The sequence below is a fragment of the Caloenas nicobarica genome, chromosome 1 (assembly GCF_036013445.1).
Source record: "Caloenas nicobarica isolate bCalNic1 chromosome 1, bCalNic1.hap1, whole genome shotgun sequence".
NCBI lineage: Eukaryota > Metazoa > Chordata > Aves > Columbiformes > Columbidae > Caloenas > Caloenas nicobarica.
The window spans coordinates 72,696,338-72,709,992 of NC_088245.1; the positions used below are offsets into that span (position 1 = coordinate 72,696,338).

Sequence of the window (13,655 nt, forward strand, 5' to 3'; positions counted from 1 at the left end):
TTCATCTGCTACTTTAGGTATCAATCATCAGTCAGGATCAGTGTAAATCATTGGTGAAATGAAGAAAAATACCACTGCTGGGATTATGCAAGCATTGTGGTAATTATTGTGTGCATGCCCATAATCAGTTGAAGATGGAATAGATAGCTATGAACAGAATAAGAGACCAGATGGTTTCTACACTCCCTTCATATGGCTCTTCTCATTATGTTTCTCACTGTGACTCATACTTTCCCTCCTTATTAGCTGTTGCATGAACCATTTCTTCTCTTGTGGTCCCTTTTCCCCACTAGAGAACCTCATATATTTTATGAGTTGACTGTCTCATTATAATAAACCCAAGGAGATTCATCACATCCATGTTAGTGACAGAGAAAAATGAGAGGACCAGAACAGATGCAGAGCCATCTCCAGAGAGAGAAGGATATATTTCAAGAGTAATTTGAAACACAAGAAACTGGATTTGTTCTTAGATGGTAGACTTGAAAAATGACAATATAGTTATTGGGCCATAAACCAATTGCTTATCTGCATCCAAATAAACTGGTGAGTAAGCCTGGGAAGACAGACAAAAAGTTCCTACTAGATATATGTTTCTAATCCTTAGCTTGGATGGTCCATAAGCCTCTACTTCAATGAAGTATGCAGAAATACAGATTATATTACATGTACCATGAATTACCACTTTTCAAGTAGTTCAGTATAAAAATCTTTTAAATATTAAATTCCTGTCATTAGGTTGTCATTTCATTTGTGGTGTTTCACCTTTGGCTGTGCAAAACAGTATAAACCAAAATAATCTAGCAAAAAAGAAAAATCTACTAAGTGACCAGATGGGCCTGATTATCTAATGTGCTGGGAAGAAACAAAACCATGGACTAGCCCTTACAACAACCACTTGTTAAAGTCCTCAATAGACATATGATAAATTTTTTAGAACATAAAACCTCATGGTTATAGACATGAGATAACCTCTAGCTAGTGGAGGAAAGGAACGAACATCCCAGAAGCACAGATTGTGCTATATTTTAAAAGCAAAACAATTAGGGTGTAATTGATGTTATGGAAGATACCCCATGTCTACTTTAAGATAACAGTCCAGTACACAGGATTGCTTATTCTGCTATTATTTGAGCAGTTCAGCTCAAATACCAGTGTTCAAATGACCAAACACAGTGGAATACAGCTATTCTTTCTGGTTTTACTAATGGTCTTGCTGAATAGTGTGTGAAATTCATCTAATTAAAAACTGCTTGTGAGACGTTCAGCAGCATTAGGGGCTCCCATAAAAGTTTGTGCTAGTTTGGCTAAATCTGTGAGCAATATCTCATAGCTTTTTCTAGCACAGTGAAGCTCCATAGAGGTTTGTAGCACCATGTGAGTTAGAATGACACCAGTGAAAGAAAGCATATAGTTTATTGATAAGGCTGTCTTAATTTAATATGTAATCATTAAAAGATGATGATTCATGTTTGCTCTGCACAATGTCTTTGGCGTTTCCTAAAGTTATTCCTAGGCCTGTAACCACAAAAGGCCAGAAATGCCCAAATTCAGACCTGAGTGGGAGGCAAGAAGAACCCCTTGTCAAACTGAGGGTAGCAAGGCACAGTGGAAAACAAAGAAACAATTTTCAGCAATCAGTTTGAGAACTAGCTATGGTTTTGAGCATCCATTTCTGTCAGTATATTCATGCATGGGTTATTCCTGTATGTAATAAAACCTCCATGTGAGGCCAGTGTACTTTTTTGTACCTTTCCTTCTTTTTTATTTTTCTAGCTCTAGTTATCCAGAGCTTGCTTTATGAGTTGCACTGAATGTTTAGATATGGATTACAAAATATTTTTAAATGCTAGGACATACAGCCTTGATTTGAGCAAAGAGTAAAAAAAATAAGGACAGAAAAACCAGGTTGTGTTTATACAGGCATATATCGTTCATATTTTGGACTTAAGGAACTTAAAAGAAGTTCAGTTATGAAGACCAACAAGTTTCAAATGTGCATTACTTTACCTTGTTGAGATAGATGACCTCAAATCTGTATTTCAAAATGTATGTATATGCCTTGCGAAGCGTTCAGTGGGTTTTGTTGTTGTGTTCTAAAACTTGACTCATTTTGTGCGACAGCAAGATAAAATCAGCTTTGTCGTTCTCTAGCTGTGTGAGACACATGAAGAACACTGTTCAAATTGTTTAAGCTTTCCAGACTCTAGGCCTCCTCAGCATTAGTGAGTCACGGTGCAGGTGCAGTTCACAGCTGGGAACAGTGACAAAGGACAAAGTGAATCAGTTTCTTTTTCTTTTCAAATTTTCTGTAACATAGAAACACAGATGTGGAGTTACTAGGGAGTGAAATTTGATTTCACTTTTGCCTCTCAAATAGAACCACAGAAAAAAAATCTTGGTAGCAAGTATTTGAAAGTCTTATGCGTCTGACAAAAACCACAGAGTGTATTATGGGTAACATTTTGCTTTAAGTAGAAAGTGCAAGCTTGCTGAACTTGATACATATGGCCTGAAAGATTTAAATATAAATAAAAGAGAAAATAAAGAATGAATGAGAGTTGGAATTAAATGCTATGTTCACCCACTCCAGTTAAACGCAAGGTTGTTTCACCTAAGTTTGGCAGGCACACGGATTAAACTGCGAAGACATATCATAGGCTTGTGGTATTTTATATGAAGCCACTTTCAGAACTTATAGCATGTTAGAACACATGCAAAAGCATTTCCAACAGCACTGTTAGTCTGCCGGAATTGTAACCCATGTCACAGCAGTCTTTCTGTCCTTCCTGGGTATTTTTTCTTGAGGAAAGTAGAGCATGTGGGAGGCTTCTCTTCTGTTGGCCTTTCCACGCTCGTCTCTTGCTATTGGTAATGCTTATTATTTTGCTGCAAGCTGGACTATTTTGTACTATTGAATTTGAGTTAAATAGTCACTCCAGTAAATCAGTGGTAAGTGCCAGAGGTACTTGGGATCAATTGCTCAGAATTTCCAGTAGTAAATTTCCATGCTAGAGGTAGCAGTTTGAACCCCTTTATATTGAACATGGTTTTTCAAGGAGTGCAGTTCTGACTCTTAAGACTTAAGGACATCTGCCTATCTTAAAGCACGTGAGAAGCTCTGTTGACTTCTACTAAAATGTAGTTCTTCCTTTTTTGAGGTGTACATATGTTTCCAGAGCCTGTGTTGGAGCATGTGCATACCAGCTGGAATGTGCCATACCAAATCTGTATTAAAAAACCAGTGTTGTTTTCCAAAGCCTAGTTATTAAACATTTTCTGAGCAGATAACTAAGAACTTTTGGATATACAAGTATAAAAAGATTCTGGTTGTGATTAAGAAAGCAAGAGAATTACATTATTTATAATTCTTCCCAGATACTTCAATGCACTAATTAGATTACCAAGAAGGAATCCTCTTAAGGTAGCCAGGGAGAAACTTTCTGAGACATGTTCAGGCACCTGCAGGAATCTGCCGGCCAAATCCCTGCTGTGGAGATGGAAAATCATTTTTTCTGTGGTTTCAGCTTTCATGCTGTCTTCCGTAGTAATGCTAAGGCAGCTTAATATTACTGCGGTTTGTTTTTAAGTTCTGAGTGCTGAAGAACTGAAAAAACAACAACAAAAAACAAAAAACCAACCAAATCCTAAACCAAACCCCACAAAAAACAAGAAGCCTTTCATAAGAAAAAAAAAAAAAAAAAAAGAGATGAAAAGGAAGGAAAAATCCCAGACTTTAAGGGGTCATCTGGGTGTACTGAGGAGCTGAAGTACCATTAAAGAAGCACTGCTATAACTTCCTCCACTCCCCACTAACACATACTGCACTTCAAAGTTTGCGGGGTCTGGTTTAATTTGGGGGACTGGAAAACTCATCTGTTTGTACTACTGGTAGCACACAGCAACTGAGTCACTTAATAGGCAAGCCACATTAAATCTGGACAGACACCTGGCAAGACAGAGCTCCTGCTGAGAGCAGTTTGCAGTTCAAAATAATAATATTAATTAGAGGATATAGATACTACAGAGTTGACTTCATCAAGTGAGAAATTAATGATGAATAAACACAAGCCTAATTTTTTTTTTAACTTAGAAAAAACTCAGTTTGACAGTAGCTGGTCATTTGTTCCCCTGCAAATCTTCCTTGCAGCTCTTTGTAGAGCTGTTCTCGAAGTATTCTTCCCATGCCTTTTTGCATAATATCTAAGTATTTGTTAGCAACTTTTTCCATAAAAGGCAGTATTTCCACATCCTCTTCGGTAGGCAGTGTAAATTTACATATTCTTTTAAGTCTGTTTTGGCTGTATTTCTTCTACCATTCAAGGCAAAATGAAGGGAGTGGGACTGGGTGTAGGGCTGGTACTCCCTAATAGAAGTACATTTTTTCTATTTAAAGCTGTCCCCAGTGGTTGGTGTTGATGACAGAAATTCTTCATTTCATCACCAGAAGCTTTCCACATCTCAGGGGTGCAAGTCATCTTTGTCATACCATTCTATGACAGTGTCAGGGCTCTGAGTATGCTAAAAAGCTGTTAGCTGCCCTGGCCAACCACATCTGAGGCCACCCCCACCACCCACATCCCAAGGGCTCTATGGAGTTTCGGTCCTGGGTATTTAGTCCCTGCCTGAGATGCACTGGAGGAGACCTGGTCTCCAGCTCAGCCATGGGCTGGTGGTCTGGAGCTCAACCTATGGGCTGATTTCCATACTCAACCTCAGACTTACCTCATCGCCTTGATATTGCCTAATGATTTAGACTCTTTGTTGGCCATGGCTGCTGCCTGTGAGTCCATCTTGGTGTGGGGCTGGGTTCAGGGTGATGAGGCCCCTGTCTGGCCAGCTGTGGGATTCTCTTGGCTTGCCTTAGGATCCTCTTCTGTTGGGGAGCAGCTGGCCCTTGTTACGTTACATTACATATGCTTCTGATGGACCAGCCTTCACTTAGACTCCAATCGCCCTGCAGCACCCAGCCTTTACTGACCACTGGGCTCCTAATGAATTGTCTCGCAGCCTACTGGAGCTCATCAGCAACAGCCCAAAACCTCTGTCCCACTCAGGCCCTCCTCATCTTTGTGGTTTTTCAGGGGTGGCCTGTCCCTGCCCAGGCCCTGAGTTATTGATGCAATGTCACTTTCTAGTTCACTGTCCCTATTCTGGCTCTGTGTGCTGGAAAGGGCTGCTGACACCCCCACAGTGATACTGATCGCTGACCTGTGTGAGAACATGGCTTGCTGAGAAGGCTGTTATTAAGGCCCTGATGGTGCTAATTGGCCTAATAATCCTGACCAGCAACCCCTGTAGCCTCCACCCATACCCAGGGGCTCTGTTTAAGCTCAGCACTCTGCTCTAGGAGAGCTGGTCTCTAGTTCAACTGCACATATGCTAGGTTGTGTAGTCCTTTGATCCTGACCTCAGCCTGAGGGCTGGCTTACTGGCTGTATCTCCGCTCTGCATCATCACTGTGGACTCACTTGCTGATCACTGGACTTGATCCTAACCCTGACCTGTGGATGGATTTGCTGGCCTAATGTTGGACCTGCCTTGTTGCTGTGATATTGCCTTATAATGTGGATTCTTGGTTGGACCTGGCTATTCTTACTACATCTGTTTTGTTTGTGTGCTGTGGGACTGGGTCCTGCCTGGAAGGAACTGCCCTTGTGGCTATGTTATCTCTCTTGACTCTGAGCTCCCCATCTTTTAGGGAGTACCTGGCCCTCACTGCACCCTGATAAGCAATGTGCAGGTACAGGTAAAGTAATATGATGCATCCTGTAGCTCAAACACAGTTTTGAGTGGCAGAGAACTGTATCTGTGGGAGAGCTCTTGGTCTACTGGCATATATACTTTAGGAGAGAAAGTGTCCTGGAATAGTTATGTGTTTCTCCTCCTGCTATAAAGATTCAGCTGGGACTGTGTTAGTTCTGTCCCTTTCCCTTCCTGCCAGCACAGTGTCCTGCTTACCCTGCCACAGCCCGTGTCGCTGCCTGACTGCAGAGTTTGGCGGATGTCTGTGTGTTGGTTGTGTGCAAGTCAGTGCTTCAAAGCCTTTCTTCTTAACCCTGTGAAACTACATTTTAAAAGCAAAAGTAGAAAAACTGTAAGCCTATGGTTTCAAGCCCACAAGGCCAATCCTTACAGTTTGGCAGGGTGGAAGTGGCCAGCTACAAACTGTGAGAACAGTCATCACAGGTCCAGCCTACTCTTGCATCCAAAACAGCGGCCAGTTGCAACTGCCTGCTGAAGAATGTAAAAATCGGGTAAATCTACAGTGATGTTTAGCATATTTCTGTAGTTTCCTTATGCACAAATCCAAATATTATTGATCTATATGTTTCTTCTGATATACCTGTACTTTTTTTTTTCTTTCCCAATTTTGGGGGAGAAAAGGTACCGCATTAAAGTGAATTGGATGTTTGTTTCTGGACTAGGTAACAGTTACAACAATTGGTTATGGAGACAAAGTTCCCCAGACATGGATTGGGAAGACAGTAGCTTCCTGTTTTTCAGTATTTGCTATATCTTTCTTTGCACTGCCAGCGGTAAGTAGAACTTAATTCACTTTTTAAAGTGTCTGTTTGGCTTGGGCTTGTAATTAGGTAGTTTTAAATTGGTGCCTTTGATAGGAAATAGTGCGGATGAGTGTTGCTTCAGAATGTGCACACGCATCTTCAAGTGTATGTTTGTCTGTGTGCACTCGAATGAAACTGCTGTATCTTTACTGCAGTCACTTTGGAGAGATGTGGCTTAGGAAGAAGGTAAAAATAATTTTCACTACTCAAAGAACTGAAGCTATTCTGTGAGGTAGAGAGAGAAACTTTTTTTTTTTTTTTTGAATCAGCATGTCAGTGCCAGAGGTGAAACTTCTTTTGTTTCTGCTATTTTGTGATTACGTAAGAACAATTTGGGGTCCTGTGAGAAGAGGAACGCTGCCATGATGCAGAGGTTTAGGAAACTGGCTCTGTTTTCATATATGGTTTTATTAACATAAAGCATCTTTGGGCTTTTTGGATCTTAAAATAACTGAATGGGGTGAAAATAAAGATAACATCCAAAAAATTAAGGCAGATAAAGTATTTCTTCAGTAACTACCAGTTTTAAAAGAAATGTAGAACTTCTAAAACATATCTTTGGCTTCTTTGCTCAGTTTGCCTGGAAAATCAAGCTGGGTTCTGGCTTTAGTTGTGGGATTTTTTTTGTGGTAAGGTACTAAAATCAAGTGCAAAGAACAGCTGTAGATCAGTCATGTGACACTGGCGTTTGCTTCTCCCACCATTGTGCAGAGTTGCCCTTGGAACTCATTCACCTCTATGAATGCCCATGACTAATGTGATTTGTAGATCACAGTAATAAGCATGTGCTGTTTATTGAAGTTACATGATGCCAATATCAACGCGCTCCATTTCAGATGTATTAGTTGGAATAAATAGGTTTCTATCACTGTGGACATCTGAAAATTCAGAACTTTTCTTTTTCTAGCAAAGTCTTTTATAAATGTGAGTTTGTTTCGTGTGTGAAGTATTTGATTTAGATATGTGAGGCCACATTGCAGTCTGACTACTAATTTTGCTTATATTTAGGGTATTCTGGGGTCAGGTTTTGCCCTGAAAGTACAGCAGAAGCAACGTCAGAAGCATTTCAACAGACAAATCCCAGCTGCAGCGTCTCTTATTCAGGTAAGGCCCCTAACAGTAAAATACTCAAGAGAGTATTGGAGGGGGAGTGTGGGCCAGTAGTTAAAGTACTGAGAATTGCTATTACTAGACTTTGTAATAAATCTAGCACTTGTGTTTAATCGCTTGGTCTTTTTGATCCACTTCAGTCACTATAGAGAATCAGACAATTGCCCGTTCCCCCTCTTATGAGTGAGCATGGGAGGTTTTATTTGCCTGGTATTCACAAGTATAGTGATGCTAACTGGATGCAACAAGTTATTTGGTGAAATGATTAAAAAAATTGTTACAAACTTTTAATTCTTAAGTTGTTTTTATATTCCTTTAGATCCTGTGCCTCTGTCAAATCCTGAGGTGATGAATGTGTATACATATACACGTATGCATATGCCTCAGTTTAGAAAAATGTCCCAGCATAACACTTTACATGCTAATATAAAGAATGCAATAGCATGGTGCACACAACTGCTAAAGTGTCGAACACAGCAGAAAAAGGGAAGCAGCAGTATTATATGATGTTTGTGGGGATTCGCTTTTAGGGGAGCAGGTATTTGTGGGTGTGGTCATGGGGTTTTTTTTGTTTTTACTGTGGGTAAGGTTAGACCCCAGCTCCTAGGGAGAAAACTGCAAAGAGCATACTTATGATCTCTGTGCTGAGCGTATGTTTCCTGGTGTAAATTACACTCACCACAGTCATATACAGAGTGTATTTTATTAGGCATGGTATTGTATATAGCACAGTGACTGCAATCAGAACTCTTCACAGCATATTTACATTGATTTAGCGTTTTGCTGTCAGTTTGGTTTGCAGCAAAATCTGACTTACCTGTCCTGCAGGACAACAGTGACTGGTTATTCAATGAGATTATTGGTTTGGGGTTTTGTTATAGACTCTGTGGCGATGCTATGCAGCAGAGAAATCCTGTAGTTCTACAGCCACGTGGAAGATCTATGTTACATCACCGGTGCAAAATCCCAAAAAATCACCAGCGCCATCTAGCCCTAGTCTGAGAAAACAGGTAACTGAGAGTTGGCAGAGTTTTATTCTGTTCTTGCTTTTAATTTGATTGGGATAACTTGACAAAATCCTTCTGAAGTGCCCAAAGAATTTGGAGAGCTGAAAGCCATTTGTAACGGGCCATTTGATTGTTTTCCTCATGCCACAGCACGATTTTTTTTTTTATTTTTTTCTTAAAATATTCCCGAGGAAAAGGAAAACTTAATTTTGCTGTGGTGGTATGACAGACAGTGATTCTCCGTTGCTTTATCTCTTCTGAAGTCTCCTCTGTCTTCTTAAAGGGTAGTATAAGTCAATGATGACACTTTCCCATTTTACATTCATTTTGCGTAGTAGTTCATACAGGAAGAAAGGAGAAAGCTAGTTTAAAAATTTATGTTCACATTCAACATGTGGCTGACAGTACCTTTGCTTGTCTTGCTCAAGTACTTACCTCCATGGTACTTTTATTTGGAGCTGTGCGTAGAAATCTGGGCAAATTTCTGAGGTGTGGCTGCAGGAAAGTGAGATAGTGTTTGTCTGTACAGGTAGGATTGCCTAAACATAGTTATGTAGTTTCACTGACAAGCTTGCCTAGCCTTTGGTACCCCTTCTGGAAAGGCCCAGGTCTGCAGCAGGTCTAGCTCAAGTATCCAGGTTTTCTAAGGTTTTAGGCAGTGAAATCCCATTGGTTCTTGTTGCCCAACAGAGAATTGCAGTGCGATTTCCCCACAGCACATGTATAAAGTTCTATTAGCATGATCTGTGTGTATGTATATGTTTGGGTGTTGCAGCAGTGTGATCTGCTCAGTGCTGAGCAGAGTGTAGCTTTGCCATGAGACTGGCTTCTTCATAGCTAGAGGCAGAAGAACCAAGAGAAAAGGAGTAAGGCTGGAGTAAGACTGAGCAGTATGTGTTGCTGAACAGCAAGCAATCCATGGTGGGAGAACTAGAAAAAAAATAGGAAGTTTTTAGTGTCCTTAGTATTTTCCTTCTGTTTTCTTTCATCTCTTACCAGTGGATCATTTTCTCCTGTCAAAGGAGATTAGTTCTTTCTGTCTCTACCTAGCCTCTTATTTTAAAGACTTAGATACATATTGATCATCTTATGCATGTTGCAGCATTTTGTTCTCCAGAGAATTCCTAGTTTCTTTTCCTGCTATGACAGCCCATAATTTTTGCCTTTAGAAGCATTTAGGGTCATGGTAGTGTGTCCAATGTCCACAATAAATACCCAGTTCTACCATTTTCATGACCTGTTTGATTAATTTCAAGCATGCTTTTGTTTAATTGCTGCAGAGCTGAACAGAAGAATGAATTCTGAAAGACTGAATGCAGACCATAATAAAATAGAATTGGTTTGCTTAGACCAAGCAACATTGAGCTATTTGTGAATATATTGAGCCTGCAGATGTTTGTGTTGATGTGTGAGTACTTGCTCTCTCTGATGCTTGTTTCTGCAAAAGGCTTGGTGGTCACATCAGAGGCCAGAGTACTCTCCAGAATTGAGTGCAGTAGCCCGAGATCTCAGTTCTTTGTCAGAAGGAACTGGAACATCAGGCAAGTTGAAGCGTGTCTTTTACGTCTGTTTTGAGGTGTGTGAGTAGAAGAACCAGGTGAGACCAGAGCCAAAGGGTAGGTGGTCACAAAGACTGGAAATAAATACTATGTTGTGAGAAGTAGTATTTTTGTAGCTAAGTGGTAGCAGAATCCAGGAGGTAGACAACACAGGCTGTGTCATCAGTATGTGAGTGGCTGTTATGTTGGTTGCTTCTAGTCACAAAGGTAGACAGAGATCAGCCTTGCTTGGAACCCATTGAATTCAAGCCTTCATTTTTCATGCTTAAGTACCAATTCTAGGGTCTTTATTAGGTTGCCTCTTAGGCTTCTAAAATCAGGAGAACTTCAACTTTAAAGGCAGGAGGAAGGATTTATCTTCTTCTATGTGTTTATTTAGTCTTTTTGGTTTTTTTAAAGGCTGCACAGTGTCTAGGTCATAGCTCAAAGTCTATGCTTATGTTTAATTAGAGCTTTAGGAAGCTGTTGCAGCCAAGCTGTTGCATACTCAAGTGATTCGTATTCTGGGTGCCTTGTGTTCCGGACCCAGCCTGAGAAATTTTACTTGAGATCTGATTTTCAGAATGCTATTAAGAATTTGATTCTCCAGAGAAGATGCCTAGATTTAAGTTGATAACTCCAAATCAGCCAATTTCAAAACACTGATCAAGGATGTAGCACTTTAACTGAGTTTCAATTGCATTCTTAAAAAAAAAAATTAAAAAAATACAACCTCAAATGAATTTACTGTGTAGTGAAGTTCATATGTGTACCTTTCTGGTTTTGATAGTATCTTCTGATATCATCCCATTTCTACTACCACAGGCTAGAAGATACAAAAGAAAAGGGAAACTAGGCTGTGGTAATGGTTCTGCACCTGTAATAAACCCAGGAGAGAATGCCTTGTCTATTCCACAGATCACTTATGATCACATTGGTGAACAAGAAGACAAAAAAGATGTGTCTTTCTACATTGATGAACCAGGAGGTAATTTACTTTCGCTTATGTTCTGATTAGTATTTCTTAAGAGACAATGTTAATGTGAATTAAATGGATGAAGGTAAAATTTCTGTAAAAAAAAAAAAATAATTTAAAACTAATCAGTAAAGCAAGATGCCTCAAACCAAGGACAATTACATAACAAAAACAGGGGACAGAAATTAAAGGAAATCTTTAGATTCATGTGGTGTGAACAGCAAAGAGCTTTATTCCTTTACGAAATTTAACTTAATTAAGATTTTGGATATATTGTTAATTCTATTTTTTTAAAATTATCTCAGAGGTGGATGAACAGCTTCCTGAGATCTACCCGACCTTTAAACTTTACCTCACGTAGAGTCTGAAGGAAGAAAAGTAAACCAGGCAAAATATCTTTACTTTTTTACAGCACCCTCTTAAACGTTGTGCAAATAAATTTGCAATAGGAACAGCTGAATATTTTTATGCCTATGACAACCAAGAGGTTTTGATAAGTGTTTTTTTTTCTTGCTTCATTTAAAATATTGTGTGTTGCTATAAGTGTCTGTATTTCAACCTAGAAACCGGCCGAATATCACCGCTGAGCTAAAATACTGCTTTGTTTGCAGAATTCTTTTAAAATTAAGTTTGTAGTGGAAAAGTGGGTATGAAATAGTATTGTTTACTATAAAGTGAGTTTTCTTTGGATGGTTAATTTTTCCACCTTTGTGTTGATTTCCTTTGTCTGATGGCGTTTTGGAAACTTGTCCTAGTTCTGGATCTGCTAAATCTTTAGCTCAAGAGGAGATTATTTCCTCATAGTTGAGGAGTTATGTTCCATACCTAAAGGCATGCAAAGCCTTGCCAAGTTAACTGAGGTATACAAAGACACTGGCCCTAGTCAAAGATATGTTATGTAGTGCTTTGACTTAGGTTTTCATCTGTATTTGATAAATTTGAGCATGAATGCTGTATAAAATTGCTACTCTTTTGTGACATTGAAGCTGTCACAAAATTTCAGCCTGTAGAAAGAATGGCTGTGGTCTTGACATGATGGTTTCTTTAATAAAAAAGTACTTGAAATATTTTTGCCCCCAGAGGGAATATGTAGCATCTTCTGTATTGAACAGAATCAAAGGTAGGAGTTTCACTGGGTTGCTCTGACTTCACAGAGTTGCTGTATTGTATTGTCAATGCAACCGATGTCGTTCATGCCAGGGCAGTCTGTCAAATGTGGAATAACAGGGAGCTGAGAGCTGTGGCATATTGAAGCACATAAGGGCCAGGAGCATCTGGTTCACACAGGGATTTAGAAAGACCTTCAAGCTTCTGCTTCCCGCAACTGATGGCCATGAACTTCCATTGTGGGAGAGTTTCTTTCTTCGACTGCTGAAGGTTTCCATTGCCCCTCATGTTCTTCCTTATGTTTTATAATCTTGTATAAATGTTATGTCTGTCACCTTGAGGTCAGAATGCTTTTCAGCAATGGTGGTATTTTAATTGTTGTTTGGCATTTCCAATGGTTTTATAGAGTTCTGGGAAAGGGAACAAAGGGTGTGATTTATAAATAAAGTTGGTGCTTTAACTACATGCCTCTTAACAGAATACTATGCGCATTCTCAGCAAATTTATTAGAGCTGTGCAGCTTACCTTGCTGACTGTGTAATAGATTTTGCTGAGTGTATTTTGATATTGCAGTGTCAGTCAATGATGGACAGAAGAAGCAAAGTGTGTAGCTTTGAACAGTACTAAAGAGAGTTAAGATGTTGAAGACTGTTGTCTGTATTTATGACTCTGCCAGCACGTTTATTCATTTAAGCTACGTTCCTTAAACGTTCATAGTCTGAGCAAAGCTCTATGCATTAGAGGGAAGAGATTGAAAAGAAAAGCCTTTATCTTTTTCTGCCTGGCAGCTTGGTAACAGAGGAAAATGAAATATTTTTTTCCACTTTTTCTGAGAATGTTTTCTGCTGGTACTTTTATTATAGCTGGTCTAATTTATTATTGTTCTGAGACACAGCCATGCATATTATTCCCTTACCAATTAACTTTTATCTATTTTTCATTTTCTTTCACATTTTGACTTAGCCAGTGTCAGGGGTAAGTCACACTTAATTTGATTTTCTGATTTATTCCTTCTGTTGCAAAGCTTCCAGGAATGTAGTTGGCTAAGTTGATTGCTCAATTGACTGAACATTCTTGACACCTCTCAAAAGTTTAAAGTTGATTTCTCTCAGTGAAGTTCTCCTTGCCAGAATTAATAGGCTTCTGTTCTTGGGAAGTGGAAGTGCTAGGCTTCAAGCCTGTAAATGGGAGTATTTTTTTTTCCTCTTTTTAAAAGCTGAAAGTAGAAAAGGCAGAGAAAAAAAATAAAAATAAAGCACTCAAAGGGCCATGCCAACATCTATTTCAGTGTTGCTATAGTGGAATATTTTATTTGTTGGTTATGGGGCCTGGATATTTTACAGATGAT

At 39.3% G+C, this 13,655-nt stretch overlaps 1 protein-coding gene across 1 annotated transcript in view; it reads left to right on the forward strand.

Annotated features, from left to right (window-relative positions):
* LOC135988442 (potassium voltage-gated channel subfamily KQT member 1-like) overlaps positions 1 to 13,655 on the forward strand; it is a 501,042-nt gene that overhangs the window by 58,759 nt on the left and 428,628 nt on the right. The window contains exons 7-10 of the mRNA XM_065634462.1: positions 6,429 to 6,539; positions 7,578 to 7,673; positions 8,561 to 8,689; positions 11,050 to 11,212. Of these exons, the coding sequence (XP_065490534.1) occupies positions 6,429 to 6,539; positions 7,578 to 7,673; positions 8,561 to 8,689; positions 11,050 to 11,212 (499 nt within the window). The remainder of the gene's footprint in view (positions 1 to 6,428; positions 6,540 to 7,577; positions 7,674 to 8,560; positions 8,690 to 11,049; positions 11,213 to 13,655) is intronic.